The 17,375-nt window shown below is 47.2% G+C and overlaps 1 protein-coding gene across 1 annotated transcript; it reads left to right on the top strand.

Moving 5' to 3' along the window:
- Window positions 1–620: 620 nt before the first annotated feature.
- LOC148779777 (uncharacterized) lies at window positions 621–1,646 on the top strand. The gene is made up of 2 exons (XM_088850594.1): window positions 621–991; window positions 1,103–1,646. Exons 1-2 carry the CDS (start codon window positions 621–623, stop codon window positions 1,644–1,646), a joined length of 915 nt encoding a protein of 304 aa, XP_088706720.1.
- The last annotated feature ends 15,729 nt before the right edge of the window (window positions 1,647–17,375 follow it).

Here is a 17,375-nt window from a genome sequence, read left to right as displayed (position 1 = left end):
CCCTAGAAATGCACCTTCGGCATACGCTTCGGAAAATTCTTAGGGTTCATTGTGAGGTACCACGGACTAGAGATAGAGCCGGTCAAAATTAAAGTAATTCAGGACATGCTGCTGCCTACAGCCCTCCATGAACTGTGGTCTCTCCAAGGACAGCTCGCCTACATCCGCAGGTTCATCTCGAACCTTTTAGGATGATGCAAACCCTTTTCAAACCTCCTGAAGAAGGACACTCCTTTCATATGGGTTGAGGCATGACAAGCGGCACTCGATGACATCAAGCAATACCTGTTGAATCACCGATACTCTCCACCCCGGTGTTAGGAAGGCCTCTTATCCTGTACATGACCACCCTTGATGAGTCATTCGGGGAACTTTGGGAACAGAACAATTATGAGGGAAAAGAGTTAGCGCTCTATTATCTTAGCCGCAGAATGCAAGGTGTCGAGAAGAATTACTCTCCCATTGAAAAGATGTGCCTAGCCTTGATCTTCGCGGTACTGAAGCTCCGCCATTACTTGCTTGGTCACGAGCTCAAATTAATCTCCAAGGCAGATCCGGTCAAGTTCCTTATGACTTAACCATGCTTGTCTGAATGTTTAACCAAGTGGGCGTTATTGCTGATGGAGTTCAACATCATGTATGTGCCACAGCAAGCAGTCAAAGGACAAGCCCTAGCATATTTCCTCGCAGCTCACCCAGTGCCTTCGGAATCTCCCTCGTCAAGTGATCTCCCAGATGAAGAACTTTTCTGCACAATGCTGAATTGGCCGTGGGAGATGTACTTTGACAGAGTATTCCAGTCTGATAAGGGGGGTGCCGGAGTTGTGTCTCTGACTCCCAATGGTGGGATGATTCCACTAGCCTTCTCATTCGTAGGGGCATTTTCCCATAATGAAGTAGAGTATCAAGCCCTCATAATTGGATTGGAGATTTCCCAAGAACTAGACCTCAAGCAACTAAATATCTTCGGTGACTCTGAGCTGGTCATCCGGTAACTTAAAGGGATTTATGACGTAAGGAAGGATACTCTCAAGCCTTATCATGACACAACCAAACCTTATATGGGCCAATTTGATGATTTCTCCCTATGTCACATCCCTAGAAGGAAAAACTCGCAGGCCGATGCGCTCTCAAAGCTTGGCGCCACCATCCAATTCTCTTCAGCTGGGTCTACTCCAGTCTGGGTAACTGAATGGAGACACATTGACTTGAGGACTGAGGTTGACGCCAACGATGAAAGGGAAGTCTTCCCTAAATGCGCACCTTATCCATTCGAAGCGCTCCTTGCAGCCAAGGATGTTATTAAGGTAGAGCAGGAGATGTCTCAAGGTAAAGAATTTGAACTCAAGGAGCAGGAGCTCAAATTATTCGACCTGATGTGTCCGGAGGTTGAACAAGTAGAAGACTGGAGAGAGCCTTTCATGGACTTCGTAAAACATGAAAAGCTACCTCAAGATCAAATGGAGCTCAAATGCATACGACGGATGTCCACCAAGTACACCCTTCTCGATGGGGATGGCCTCTTCTGTCAGTCATTAGACGGAATCCTCCTTAGATGCATCGATACACAAGCGGCAAGTAAAGTGCTCGAAGAAGTGCACTCGGGCATCTGCGAGTTGCATCAGTCAGGCCCTAAGCTATATTAGCGCATATGCAGACTCGACTATTATTGGCCTTCCATTGTGGAGGATGCTCAAAACTATGCCAAGAGATGCCAGGTGTGTCAAATTCACTTGAGCCTCATTCATCAGCCCCCGGAGCCATATTATTTCTCCAAATGGGCTGAGGCAATCCCTCTTAAACAGGTGCTGAGGACCACTGTGTCTAACTTTATGCGGCACCACATCATATACGGGTTCGGGGTTCCTGACCGAGTAATCACTGATAATTGCCCTCAATTCAAGAGCCGGTTTCGAGTGGAAGTACTCGACTATGTACTACCCTTGAGCCAATAGCTTAACTGAGGCATTCAACAAGACTTTGTGTGGGACACTCCGGAAGTCAGTTTCAAAGTCAAAGAAGAACTGACATGAGAAGCTGCTTGAGGCTCTGTGGGCCTATCTCACCACTAGCAATGCTACGAATTCCACCCGTTATTCTTTAGTTAATGGAGGTGAGGCGGTCTTACCTCTTGAAATTCAAATACCCTCACTCCATGTCACTATACATCAGGGGCTAACTGAGGACAAGAGGGTCAAGCTTCGCTACCAAGAGCTAGATGCCCTTGATGAAAAGAGACTAGAGGCCCAACATAAACTCGAGCTCAGTCAAGGAAGAATGATGAGAGCCTTTAACAAGTCTATCAAGGTTCGCTCATTCGTTTGTGGGGATCTAGTACGAGCAGTCAAAAGACCGATCGTTATGCATGAGCCTCGCAAAGGAAAGTTCAAGCTTAAGTGGGAAGGTCCATTCATAGTCAAGAAGGTTACGTTAAACAAGGTGTATATACTAGCGAACTTTGCTGGGGAAGAGGCGATGCCCCCTATCAACAGGCGATACCTGAAGAAGTACCATCCATGATGCACGTTAAAAAAAAGAGAAGAGACTGAAATGCAAAACAAGCAGAGCAGTTCAAACAACTTCTCTTTTTATTTTAGTAAAAATGAGTTACAAAATACAAGCCAAGAAGCCCATTATCAGGGAAGTTACAACTCTCTCATATATGGGAAAGAAAACAGTGGATATCAAAAGTATTGCTCTTGCATTTGAGGATAAGAAGACAACTACAGGCCAAAAGAAATGCCTTCCTCAAGAAGAAGAAGCAACCCACTAAAGAAATTCTCTCCTCGTGAAGAAGAAGCAAAACCACTTGGAGAAGTCAGCTTTAGTGCCACCAAAGAGGATAGTCACAGGTCAAAAGAAGAAGCCAACCATTTCCTAGTCAGCTTCAATTTATCTGACGCATATACAAGGCAGACTTCTCCGACGAGAAACTTGCCCATCATGGAGAGCATGCCTTATTCACAGTGGACACCCTTCCACAGAACAACCTGAACTTCACGGTTGCGCTGGAGGACTTGGCTTCCAACAGACTGCAGCTGTAGGACCTCCCCATTTGCCATCACTCTTGACCCTCGCGAGGCATCGCCATCCCTGATCATCACCGCGCACGACTCAATGCCGGGTGCAGCTATCGTCGCACACAGAACAATCCACGTTCCATAATCACCATGGGCTGGCCAATGCCGTGCGAGGCTATCGATGCGAGCAGTATGTCCCCAGGTGTGGCTGTCATCTTAGGTCGCCTAGGGAAGCATGAAGGCCGCTCCGCATGAAACTTAATGTCGCACACATCTTGATTGTACTTCAGTTCCCGCTGCCCCCAATTGTCACGGGGCATTACCCCTCGTGTCTCTTCGGTTTCCCCAGCTATCTCCCTGTGGTGACGGTTAGCCTTCCCACCACTCTCCCTTGGGTTTAGCTGGAAACACTCCTTTGCCAGCCGGAAAAACCCGTCTGACCCTGCTCTTTCACCTTTTCAACAGTTGGAAATATTAGCAAAAAACCACCGAAATCCCCAGAAAGCCTCCCTGCAACCTTGCAGGCTTCCCATCTCTCTGGTTTTCCCACTTTAGCAGTTTGCCAAAACTCATCGGAAAGCTCTTAAACAATGATCAAGGCACTCGAAGGGGCTATCACCGCCTGCTTCACCTCAGAGGCGATCATCGTTTGCTTCACCCCAGAGGCTATCACCGCGCGCTTTGACTAACGCCGCATCCTTTGTCGAGACTATTGTCGAGCCCCTCATCATGACTATTGCCGAGTGCCTCAAGAAGATCCATTGTCCTCAGGAAGTTCATCCCCTACACCAAAATTTCACTCCTTAGGGAGTCCAGTCTCTAGTGACGTCTCTGCTCCCCATGGAGTCCCTTTCCCTCACCCTAGCCATGGTCCTAGGGGCATGACCTTAAATTGCACTGCCACGGTCCGAGCCGCATGACCTTAAACTGCACTGCCATGGTCTTAGCTGCCTGACCTTAAACTGCAATGCCATGGTCCTAGCCGCACGACCTTAAATTGCACTGCCACAGTCCTAGCCGCATGACCTTAAACTGCATTGCCACGGCCCTAGCCACAAACTGCACTGCTACGGTCCTAGCTGCATGACTTTAAACTGCACGGCCATGGTCCAAGCACGCAATTGTAGACTGCATGGTTCGAACTATATGACCTAAAACTATAGCGGAGGTTTAGTTGCACGACCCTAAACTACATAGTCCTCATCACATGACTTTAAACTTACGATCATGGTTCAGCTATGTGACCTTAAACCATAGTTCACGTCCTGGCAGCATGACGTTAGAATGCTTAGCACGATGGTCTAAACTATATGACCTTTAACTGTAGCGGAGCTCTAGTTGCGTGACCTTAATTTGCATAGTCCTAGTCGCATGACTGTAAAGTGCATAGCCACGGTCCGGCCTACAAGGCCCTAAAACTAAAGCACACAGTGTGAAAAATGGTCCATACGCACGACCTCTTCCTCAAAGGTGTATTTCATCAATATCCCCAGTGGATTTAAGGGCATGCGAAGGGCATACCTACCCCCTTTATCCCCAATGGATTTGTCTCGCACCACATCCCAGTACGAGTCGTTTCTTATTACAACCCACTATCCCCAGGGAGTAAGGGTCCTACTTGCTTCTTCAAACCCCAGTAGGGTTACACCTATGCTCCGGCTTGTCATCCCCAGTGGAGTTACATGAAGCTTCAGCCTTCACCCTCCTAATCTCTGGTGAAGTCTCTTCCGTGGGTCGCTCCTCGTAACGTCACCACCTTCACGTAGACCCTTCTCTTGTGTATAGCCTTAACTACCTTTATATCCAAGGAGTTAGATTGCCATCCACAACCTATCTCCCATGTAGCTTTACCAACATGACGATCCATGCCTTGGTCCATGCTGCATGACCTTAAACTGCATAGCCCTGGTCCAAACTATATGACCCTAAACTGTAGTGGAGGTCTAGTTGCTCGACCTTAAATTGAATGGTCCTAGTTGCATGAATTTAAACTGTATAACCATGATCCAAGCTATATGACCTTAAACCACAGTGCACACCTTGAATGCATGATGTAAAACTGTATAACCACGATCCAAGCTATTTGACCTTAAACCATAGTGCACGTCTTGGCCGCATGATGTAAAGCTGCTTTGCCAAGGTTCAAGAGACATGACCTTAAAGGTGCCCCACATATAGACACACGCCCTTTACATGCATCTTCACACACATCTTCCCTAACCGACCAGTTCGTGTACGCACGCCACTTCCATTATCTCCCCAGTGAGACCAAATACACGCACACACCCTTTACGTGCATCTTCACGCACGCCTTCCCTAGCCGGCCCATTTATGTGCATGTACCACCTTCACTATCATCACCATCTTTCACCATTCCCTAGTGAGTCTTACCGATGCTCATGAAAAGGCGGGCCTTCTCGCCTCTCAGCTAGTGCACCTTTATTCACCCACCAGTCATCTGTTCATCATCAACTCTCCACAGGCAAGTTCTTGCCATTTTCACAAGTAAGTTAAAGTCATCACCAGATTCACTTCATGGCCTCTAGAAACTGCCATTCTCTATCGCGGTCCAGCTGTATGACCCTAAACTATAGTGCGCATCCTGGCCACATGTCGTTTAAAGGCTTCGCACAGGTCTCTAAGGCACGACCCTAAAAACGCATTGGCACAAAAGAAAATGGGCATGCTGTACACCTGGATAAGGGAAAGCCATGAGTAAAAATGACGGATGTGCATGGTCATGAAACCATGAGTAAGAGAGTTCTGTAGAAAACAAAAACCCAGGCATGGTCAAAACCTCAAAAGGGCACTGTGGGAAAAAACGGATGAAAAGGGTGGACATGATCGCAAGATCATGGGTAGCCCAAGAATAAACAGAAGTTGGTGAAAACTGACCTCATGGAGCCACTTCCCCTATTCAAGTGAAAACCCACAAAGGGCGCTTGGACCAACAAGGCAGGTTGACGTGCTATCGCTGGCTCAACTGACATTCAAACATTCACAATCCTGGCTAGCGAGGTCTCCTAAAATCCACAAATGCCAACGCCCAAGCAACATCGTGACTCGCCAGGGAGTGAGAGCCGTATGCCTCCAACGTTTCAACATCATGGCTCTCCCGGGAGTGAGAGCCATAGCCTCCCGTGTTTCAATATCATGGCTCATCCGGGAGTGAGAGCGGCATAAGATCTCCCTAGTTTCATGGCTCATCAGGGAGTGAGAACCGCATAAGATATCCTAATTTCAATAGCTCATCAGAGAGTGAGAGCCGCATAAGATCTCCCCAGATCAACAAGTTGAGGAAGATGACCAAACGATCCCTCCGAAAGTGCTAAAGACCATCACGAGGCAAGAAACTGAAGAAGCCAGGGTCTAACCTGCCACAGGCTTCAGGGTAGTCTTCGTCTAATCCCTTAGCGTACTTAGGACCAGACTTTCGGTTTGGGTCAGAAGCCCCTAACTGGACCCGCTAGATGGGACCTACAGGAGATACCTTGAGCATCAAAAGAAAACCTGGTGTAGCTGCAAACAACGACAACTGAAGGTTCGTAGCATTTGGCCTTCAAAGAAGTCTGGTTCCTTCCGCGGAGGTCATAACAAATGCCTCATGCTTCAGAATGGCCAATAGACCCTTGAGGGTGAGGACTTCGACAATATCCCTCAAATTTCCCTAATGACTGCACTTCTTGATTCTCTCAAAGCACAAAATTTGTCGGGGAATGCTGTTGGAAGGTATTTTTCATCAACATGGGGCTCCCACTCAATAAAGCCTAGCAAACAGTGGAAATCCTGACAATTTCAGAATAGCCCTAGGATAGGCTAAGATCTTCATGAGGTCTCCCAAAAATTCTCCCCTCAAGTTTGGTTGCATTTTGACATGTGGTAGTGTAGACTGAGAGACAGTTCTGGCAGAATCGGCCTCTAGCACCCTGAAATGGCACCTATAACTAGATCTACATTTTTCGGTATCTCAATTTTCTGTGGGACTACCACTATTGGATCCGACACGGTTGAAAACCCCTAGGGGTCAAATTTTATCTTGAACGAACATTCCAGGAAGAAGTTATAGGTGAAAGAGTGACACTAGAGGGGCCGCATGCTATTCCCGTGCGGCCACCCTGCAACTCCACACCATTGAAGGGACAATCACAAACAGTGACTTTCAACGGTGATATCTCACCCGTCCCAAGTTGGATCGATCTCAAATTGGTGAGCATGATTGTTGCATCAAGATGAGCGAGTTGATATATGGCACGCCCTATGACGATACCCGAGCACGATGAAAAGCTAGAGAGAAGTTGCTGATCCGTAAAGAAAGTGAAGGAAATTCAGCAGCGTCGTGCCTCGCTCGAGCAGCCGAATCACGCTGCTCGCTAGCCCGATCAACGCGAGACCAATTCTATTGCGAGTGTAAGGTCTCGGGCCATCTCCGACATGAACCTCTTACATTATGAATGGTCAGATTCTTCACACAAAGATGATGAACATATTGCAGATTCTGTCGCTGGAATTTCAGATTCCGACCAAAATTCCAAGTTTACAAAATCTTTGCTCGGGCATGGAATCGAGCTGCGTTTGTTGCCCCGCGAACGGCATGCTCAGTGTGATTCAGTGAAGAAAACACAGAAAAAACATCAAGGAACGAGCACACTATCGGTCCAAAGTTTCCAGATCCATTCAAATTTCAAGTCACATGATCGTGCCCCAAAAACACGATCCATGGCTCGAAGTTGGCATCAAATCGATTGCCATGCCGAGCCCTGTAAGAGAAAAATCATCTTACGATCAATTGGGCACCAGAACTACCCCGGATTAGCCACGCAAGATCACGCAAACTCTAGGGCAACACAGGGATTGTTTTGAAATTCCACAGCTTGTTAGGAAGGGGCAAATATGTTATTTTACACCCTATTTTCTAATTTCTTTTAAATCATTTTAATCTTAATTTTCAGCAATTAGGCCAACGATAATGCCTATTGTCACTTAGGTTCTTCCTCCCTCTGCCACCTCATCTTTCTTTTTCCTCGTCTTCTTCTCTTCACTCTTCTCATTCCTCATTTGATTGAGGGTAGACTTAGCCTAGCGTCGCCATCCCAGTCTCGGTTTCAAGTAATATTACCATCATGCTGGCCTTGAGGGCCATGCCCCCACGCGAGCTACCTCGAGTAAGTTCCGAACCCACTCAAATTCCTCTCTCATCGGTTGGTGTACCTGCCCTTGCTCTTAAGCAAGGGTCCAAGAGAGCGATCTCAAATCCGGGTTCACCAGAAACCCGAGATACATGCCGTTAGGGAATTTAGACATGGAGGGTGAGATCGAGGCACCTAACCAATGACGGACGGGCATGGTCATGAAACCATGAGTAAGAGAGTTCTGTGAGAAAAAACTCCAGCACAGTGAAAACCCGAAAGGGCACTGTGACAAAAAAAGGATGAAAAGGGTGGATGTGGCCACAAGGTCATGGGTAAAAGAGCCCAAAAATAAAGGAGGTTGGTGAAAATCGTCTTTACGATGCCACTTCCCCAGTCCAGGTGAAAACCTACAAAAGGCGCTTGAAACAATAAGGCAAGTTGACACAGCATCACAACCTCAGCCAACACCCAATTACCAAACAAGCGTAATTCTGGCTAATGAGGCCCACACAAAATCCTCGGCTGTCAAAATCCAATCACAACACAAGACGGCTCACCCGGGAATTAGAGCCTCACAGGATCTTCCAAACTCGAAAACAAAAAAGAGTCCTTGAGGGTGAAGACGATGAACAAAAGATCCCTCAAATCAAAGAGAGTCCTTGAGGGTGAGGACGATGACTAAAAGGTCCCTCCAAAACCAAAGGGAGTTCTTGAGGGTAAGGACGATGAACAAAAAATCGCTCAAATCAAAGAGAGTCCTTGAGGGTGAGGACGATGAACACAAGATCCCTCAAAATAAAAAACAAAAGAAGTCCCCGAGGGTGAGGACGATGAACACAAGATCCCTCAAAATAAAAAACAGAAGGAGTCCCCGAGGGTGAGGATGATGAACACAAGATCCCTCAAAAGACACAAATGGCCCCTAGGAGTGCTGTCCGATAGGGTGAGGACTGTAAAAACAATCTCTCCACATTGCAAACTCGTCTAATAGGGTGAATACATTAAAATCTAATCCCTACAGTCCCATGAGGGTGAGGACCACGACAAGATCCCTCAAAGTCTCTTCTCCCCTTAAAGTCTCCACGGATGGATCTGCGACAAATGTGTCCAAATGTCTAAGCATCCTAGCTGCATCATTACGTGGATTTCTCCTTGACGTTCACGTGGTTCTGTGGTAAGAAAGAAAAAAGAAATAAAGCGGAAGAAATTTTTTCGAATATTCTCCCTAACGATTTTCTTGAAGCACAACATTCAGCGGGGCATGTTGTTTGAAGACATTTTTCAACACCATTGGTCCCTCACGCGGAATAAAAGAGAGAAGACGGTCAATAAAGCCTGACAGATAATGGAAATTTTGACAGCCTCTGAATCACTCTAGAAGAGGCCAAGATCTTCATAAGGACTCCAAAAAGTCTCCTGCCAAGTTTCTTTACATTCCGACATGCCTAAGGCAGTGCATACGAAGAAACAGTTTCGACATTATCAACCTCCAACACCCTGAAACGGACCCCTATATCTAGAAATATATTTTGGTGCGTTAAACAACTGTGGGATCACCACCATTAGATCCGGCATGATCGAAAATCCTTATGGGATGCTCCAGGATAAAGTTATGAGTAGAAGACTAAAAGGAGGTAGGCCATACGCTAATCCCGTGCGGCCTCCCTGCACCAAGTCACCATTAATGATGACTGCTTTCACAGTTTCGAGTAGTGACTTCGGAGACCCATATCTTACTTGTCCTGAATCAGATCGTGTTCAAATTTTGTGAGCATGTTCATCTCTCCAAGAGGAGCGTTTCGATTTGTGGCATGCCTTATGACGACGTTCGAGTAGGAAGAAAAGCTAGAGAGAAGTTACCAATTAGTGAAAAAAGTTGCAGAAAAATAAGCAGCGACACGCCTCACTCGAGCGGCCAAATCATAGCGCTCGTGTATCAGATTGATGCAAGACCAGTTCCATCATGTGTGTAAGGTATGAGGCTACCTCTAGGCCGAACCTTGTGCATGATGATGGTTAAATTTCACACATGCAATCGATAAATTTGTTGTAAATTCCGACCGTCGGATTCTAGATTTCGGCTAAAAACCCAACATGATAAAATCTTCGTCTGGGCATGAAATCGAGCTGCATTTGTTGCCACGCGATAGTGACAATATTCTCATTGAGATAAAACTAAGAAATTATAGAAAAACATCAAGAAACGAGCACACTATCGAGCGAAAGCTTTCAAGTTTCATACGAATTTCAAGTTGCATGGGCGTGGCCTAAAAGCACGATCCGTGGCTCGAAATTGGTATCAAATCGATCACCATAACGAGCCCTACAAGAAAGAAATCATCGTTCTGGTAAACGGGCACTAGAGTAACCTCGGATCATCCATAGAAGATCACACACATTCTAGGGCAGCAACAAGGACTGTTTTGGAATTCTATGTATTGTTAGGTAGGGGCAAAACAGTCATTTTGCACCCATTTTTGGAATTTCATTTAATTCAGATAAATCTTAATTTACAGCAACTAGGGCTAGATTTGGTAATCCACGCACATTTTAACCCTAGTTTATAGATAGATGCTACCTCTCATTGAGAGGGGGCTTGAAATTTTTAGAAAAATCATTGTACCAAGAGTTCAACTTTTGATCAATAAAGTTAGGGCTTTCCTGAACACGTCTTTGAGAGAGGAGAGAGAAATTTTACAGTGGTACCCCCCCTACCTTAGAGATAGTTTCTCTGTCATCCCTGCTTCTCTCTCTTCGGTTTTGTTTCCTCTTCTCTACTGTGTCTTTCGCAGAGGTCATGCATGGAAGTGGCAGTGTTGTGCAAGCCTCTTTCTTCCTTCTCTCTCTTTCCTTTCACTCCTTGTTCCCTCTTTCCCTCATCATAGCTCACGCATGGCATTAGTCATTGTCCTGCATAGCGCCGTCTGAAGGAACACACTGAGCCAGGTTGTGCTCAAGCAGCAGGTCGGGCTCCTATTTTAGTTCCAAGACCGATGTCATGTGTGGTGATGTGTATCATTGACTGCGGACTATTTCTCTTTCTTCTCACAAGTCACAAGCGCCGATGCCTATCGCTGCCCGTGAAGGGTCATTGCTGTCTGCCAACGTCGCAGATAGCGATACCTATCGCCATCCATGAAGGGTTGTCACTGCCTACACATGGTGCAGATGGCGATACTTATCACCACTCGCGAAGAGTCGTCGCTGCCTGCCCATGTCACAGACGGTGATACCTATCGCCACTCACGAAGGATTGTTGCTGTCTACCCATGTCGCAGAAAGTGATACCTATCACCGCATGTGAAGGATCGTTGTTGTTGGCCCATGTCGCAGACGACAATACCTATCACTGCTAGTGAAGGGTCGTTGCTGCCTACCCACGTCGTAGATGGAAATACCTATCGCTGCCATGTCGTAGACGTAGACACCTATCGCCGCTCATGAAGGGTCATTGCGGCCCGCCCATGTCTCAGACGGCGATACCTATCACCACACGGGAAGGGTCGTCGCCGCTTTCACATGTCGTAGAGGGTGATACCTATCGCTGCTCGTGAGGAGCCGTTGCTGCCATCCCATATCGTAGATGACGATACCTATCGCCTCCCATAAAGGGTCGTTGCTGCCTTTACGTGCTGTTGATGGTTATAGCCAATGCCGTCTGTGGTTCACTGCCTACCCTTCCACTGTGAGTAGCAGTGTTCAGCACCGTCTGGGGGCCATGACACTATTACTCCTGATTGTAGGCGACGAGGCCTGAACCTCGTCGGGACCATCTTGCGTCTTATCTTCTCTCTCTTCTCCTCTCTTTTCTCCTCTTCTCGCTTGACTAAAGGTTGGACTCACTCTAGCATTGTCATAACGGTCTGGCTGTCGAGAAGTATTGCCGTCGTGCTGCTCCAGAGTATCATGCCTACCTTGCTGCTCCAGAGTACCATGCCCATCTTGCTGCCACACCAGATTAGGACAGTCATATCGGTCTTGGTTTCGAGTAGTATTGACGTCGTGCTATCAGAGTATTGCCGTCGTGCTGTCAGAGTAGATTAAGACAATCATATCGGTCACTGTACTGATCTAGCTATCATGCTAGCCTCGTTCCCTTGTCAAATTCTCTCTTCCTTTCTCCCCCTTACTCAAATTCTCTTCTTCATCCTGTTTTGACTGCTGTTAGAACATAACATGATCTAGTTGCCAGAGGCCAATACTGAAGAATCGGCTGGGCAGGAGATAGATGAGAGGTACTGCACCTATCACAGGAGAATAGGCCACCCCACTCACGACTGCTATAAGTTCAACAACACTATCGAGGCCCTTATCAACAAGGGTCAGATAAAGCTCGACGAGTTGAAGAAAGCGTTCGGGGTAACTGAGGCTTCACACATATTCACGATCCAAGAGGATGATGAGGCACCCACTATCCTCCTCGCATTCTTTTCCATGATGCTCGAAGAAGGACTCATCGCTCCCAAGCCGACAAGGCAACTTAAGTTACTGCCTCTAGGGACTGAGAACCTCTGGTGTGCATGTCATCAGATATGAGGCCATGACGTCAATGAGTGCACCGGCTTCCATAAGCTCTTGACAAATAAGATGCATCAAGGCCAAGAAACTCATGACAACCAGGAAGGACATCCTCTAATCCAAGCCCCGCCAGTGCAAAAAGACCTGTCGACTCAAACCCGTGGAAACACCAAGCAAGACCCTTTGCAGGCCCTCTTTGAGGCAATGCTCCAATAAGACCTCGTCACTCCAAGCAACCCATGAGTCTTGCCCGGGGCACAGAAAAACTCTAGTGCCCCTACCACCAAGTGTGGGGCCACAAACTTAAAGAATGCTCCGGGTTCGAGGCTATAGTCGCAGAGAAATTTCAGCAAGGCCACATCGTTTGCACCATCCTCCCAAAACACTTACAGGTCATCACTCCTACTCGAAAGAAAGCCCCACTACGAGCCCCTCATGAGCATACACTAGACCCTTCAAAGCCCTTGACCTCTCATCCTTAGGAAGTCTACCATGAGAGACGTAGGCTCAAATCCCTAAAACGTGAGGCAATCTACCAAGCTAAGACTACTCACCAGCCTAATAGGGTGATCCAGACCTCAAGGATCCCAAAGGAGACGGCGAGCACTTAGGTCAGCCCGTCGAAGGAATCGTCCTCCTCAATCATCAGTCGAGGAAGAATTCCTCAAGCCTCTTCCTCCACTTCCGACCTTGCGGGACTTCATCCTAGGTGTAGCTCACCTTGTCCTTTCGTCCAATTAGGCAAACGTCCTGAGTCATCAACATCTCAGGAGTCGGTCAATATGGATGACGATGCTAAAAGCACCCCACAACGGTCAAAGTCGGGGCAAGACCTAAAATACCCCTACACACGTCCAATTCCGATGACGACGTAAAAAGTTGCCCGAGACATTCTAATTCTTCTTCTCGCCCCCTCTCTTCTATTTCCTCTACAGGTGCCGCTCGGCGATGCCCAACCATTGATTCTTTAGACAGAGAGCTCGGAACCACTAGCCTTAGCGAATCGCTGCAAGAGCGGCTCAGAAAGAGCAAGCAGATGGATTCTCAACAGCTGTTGACGCCCTGATAACCCGAGCCAAAATCGAGTCGTCCTCGAGCTCCCCTTCTAAAGAAGCCTCCCACATGGTCCAGATCCTATAAGTACCAGCCAGCACTGCGCAAATGAATCGAAGATGGGGAAAGAGGCGATGCCCCCGATCAACGGGCGATATCTAAAGAAGTACTATCCATGATGCATGTTCAAGAAAAGAGACTCAAATGAAAAACAAGCAGGGCAGCCCGAAAAAATTCTAACTCTTTTTATTGCAGTGAAAATGAGTTACAAATACAAGCCAAGAAGACCATTATTAGGGAGGTTACATGTCTCTCATATTTATGGGAAAGAAAATAGTGGATATCAAAAGTATTGCTCTTGAATCTGAGGATAAGAGGACGGCTATGGGCCAAAATAAATTTCTTCCTCATGAAGAAGAAGCAAACCCACCAAAGAAATAACTTCCCCATAAAGAAGAAGCCAAACATTTTTGAGTCTGCTGCAAGTCATCAAACGTGTGTATGGAACATACAAGGCAGACTTCTCTGGCAAAGAACTGACCTATGATAGAGAGCAGACCCTGTTCACAGTGGATTCCCTTCTATAGAATAACATGGATTTCACAGATGTGCTGGAGGGCTTGGATTTCAACAGACCGTAGCGGCAGGGCTGCCTCCTTTGCCATCACTCTCAACTACCGCAAGACATTGCCATTCAAGGTCATCGCCATGTGCAACACAATGCCACGTTCCATCATCACCACGGGTAGGCAAATGCCATGTGAGACAATCATCGCGAGCAGCATGTCCCTAAATGTGGCTGTCATCCTGCGTGGTCTAGGGACACGTGAAGGCAATGCCTCATGTGACTTAATGTCGCACATGTCCCGATTGTACCTCGGTTCCCACTATTCCCAATTCCCATGGGGCATTAACCCTTGTGTCTCTTCAGTTTGCCCAGCTATCTCCCCATGGTGACAGTCAGCCTTCCCACCACTCTTCCTCTCCCTCGTAATCCCTTGAGTTTAGCCGAAAATTCTCTTTCGCCAGCCGAAAAGCCCCGTCTGACCCTATTCTTTCCCCTTTTCGACAGTTGGAAACATCGTGAAAGAACCACCGGAATCCGTAGAATGCTTCCCTGCAAACCAGCAGGCTTCCCTTCTCCCTGGTGTTCCCACTTTAGCAGTTTGTGAAAACTCACTGGAATTCCACTAAGTTTTCGATGAGCTCAATGTAGCTCCTTCTCCTTCTCCTCCAACAACTAAAGAGCCGACAGAACCCTCTAAACTCTCTACAACCTCCCCTCAACAGAAGAACGACCAGAGAAACGCTCAAACCCTGGCAAGACACCCTTGCAAATCCTGTCAAAACCCTGTGAAACCCTCTTCCTTGATCAGGAAGCTTCAACACTTGTCGAAAAGTGTTCGGCATCACGCTACGAATCTTCGCACCTCCTGAAGCTTGCCAGGAAAAGCTCCTAAGGGCCTGTCCCTACAAGTTTTTGTCAGGAAGTTATCGACCGAAAAACCCTCACCAGAAGCTTTAGCTCTCTCTTTCAAAAATTGTTTTACCCTTTGCTAATATAGTGCATGGGGTTTCTCCCCTTTTTATACCCAGCAGTGCTGCATAATTCCCTCGATAAACTCAAAACGATGCTCTAGTCCTCAGCTCTTAAGCAATGATCAAGGCAAACCGTGGCGGGTTGAGCTAGAGACCCAAAGAGTTTATCATCGCCCACTTCACCCCAGATGCTATCACCGCGTGCTTTGTCCAGAGACTAACACCGTGCGCCTTGTCGAGATTATCACCAGGCCCCTCGTCGAGACTATTGTCGAGCACCTCAAGAAGACCTTATAAAGGTGCATTTCATCAACATCCCCTGTGGAGTTAGAGGTATACGAAGGGCATACTTACCCCCTTTATCCCCAATGGATTTGTTTAGCACCACATCCCAGTACAAGTCACTCCTTATTGCGACCCACTATCCCCAGGGAGTAAGGGTCCTGCTTACCTCTTCAACCCCCAGTAGGGTTACACCTATGCTCCGGTCTGCATCTCTAGTGGAGTTACATAAAGCTTCAGCCTTCACCCCAGGAGTCACAATCACCCACCTAATCCCTGATGAAGTCTCTTCAGTTTTCCACTCCTCACAAGGCCACCACCTTCATCTAGACCCTTCTCTTGGGTATAGCCCTAACTACCTTTTTCCCCAAGGAGTCAGATTGTTATTCACAACCTATCCCTCATGTAGCTTTACCTACATGAAGACCCACACATCGATCCGTGTTGAATGACCATAAATTGCAGCGCCTTAGTCCTAGCCGCATAACCTTAAATTGCACTACCATAGTCCAAGTGCGCGACATTAAACTGCATGGTCCAAACTACATAACCCTAAACTGTAGCAGAGGTCTAGCTGCACGACCTTAAACTGCATGGTCCTAGTTGCATGACTTTAAACTGCATAACCATGGTCCAAGCTATATGACCTTAAACCATAGTGCACGTCTTGGCCACATGTCGTAAAACTGCTCTACCCAGGTCTAAGAGGCATGACCATAAAGATACCCCACATACGCACACATGCCCTTATGCACGTCTTCCCTAACTGACCCATTCATGTGCGCACACCACTTCCATTATCTCCCCAGTGAGTCCACATACGCGCACATGTTCTTTACGTCCATCTTGACACACGTCTTCCCTAACTGGACCATTCGCGTGCACGCACCCTTCGCCATCATCACCATCTTTCACCATTCCCCACTGAGTCTTACCCATGCTCATGAAACGGCAGGTCATCTCGCCACCCAGCTAGTGAGTCACCATTATTCACCCACCATTCATCATCAACTCTCCATAGGCAACTTCTTGCCATCTTCCCAAGTGAGTCAAAGTCATCACCAGATTCACTCCATGGCCTCTACAGAATGCCATTCTCTACCACGGTCCAGCTGTATGACTCTAAACAATAGTGCACATCTTAGCCATATGACATTAAAAGGTTTCGCACAGGTCTTGAAGGCACGACCCTAAACACGCCTTCACACAAAAAAAATGACCATGGTGTACACCTGGACAAGGGAATTCCATGAATAAAAAAGACGGACAGGCATGATCACGAAACCATAAGTAAGAGAGTTTTATATAAAACAAAACCCAAGTACAGTGAAAACCCCAAAAGGGCACCGTGAGCAAAAATGGATAAAAATGGTGGACATGATCACAAGATCATGGATAAAAGCGGTCAGGAATAAACAAAAGTTTGTAAAACTTGTCCTCACAATGCCACTTCCCCCATTCAAGTGAAAACCCACAAAGGGCACTTGGACCGACAAAGTAGGTTGATGTGCTACCGCTGCCTCAGCCGACATCCAAACAATCACAATCTAGGCCAGCGAGGTCTCCTAAAATCCTCAGATGCCAGCACCCAATCAACGTCATGGCACATCAGGGAGTGAGAGCCGTATGCCTCCCCCATTTCAACATCATAGCTCGCCAGGGAGTGAGAGCCATATGCCTCCCACATTCCAGTTTAATGGCTCATCCCGGAGTGAGAGCCGCATAAGATCTCCCCAGTTTCATGGCTCATTATGGAGTGAGAGTCGCATAAGATCTCCCCTATTTTATGGCTCATCAAGGAGTGAGAGTCGCATAAGATCGCCTCGGTTGCAAT

This window comes from Amborella trichopoda, chromosome 11, assembly GCF_054954075.1.
Source record: "Amborella trichopoda isolate Santa Cruz 75 chromosome 11, AtrichopodaSantaCruz75HAP2 v2.0, whole genome shotgun sequence".
Classification (NCBI taxonomy): Eukaryota; Viridiplantae; Streptophyta; class Magnoliopsida; order Amborellales; family Amborellaceae; genus Amborella; species Amborella trichopoda.
Note: the sequence above shows the minus strand (reverse complement) of the source record. Positions and strands in the feature narration are given on the sequence as shown.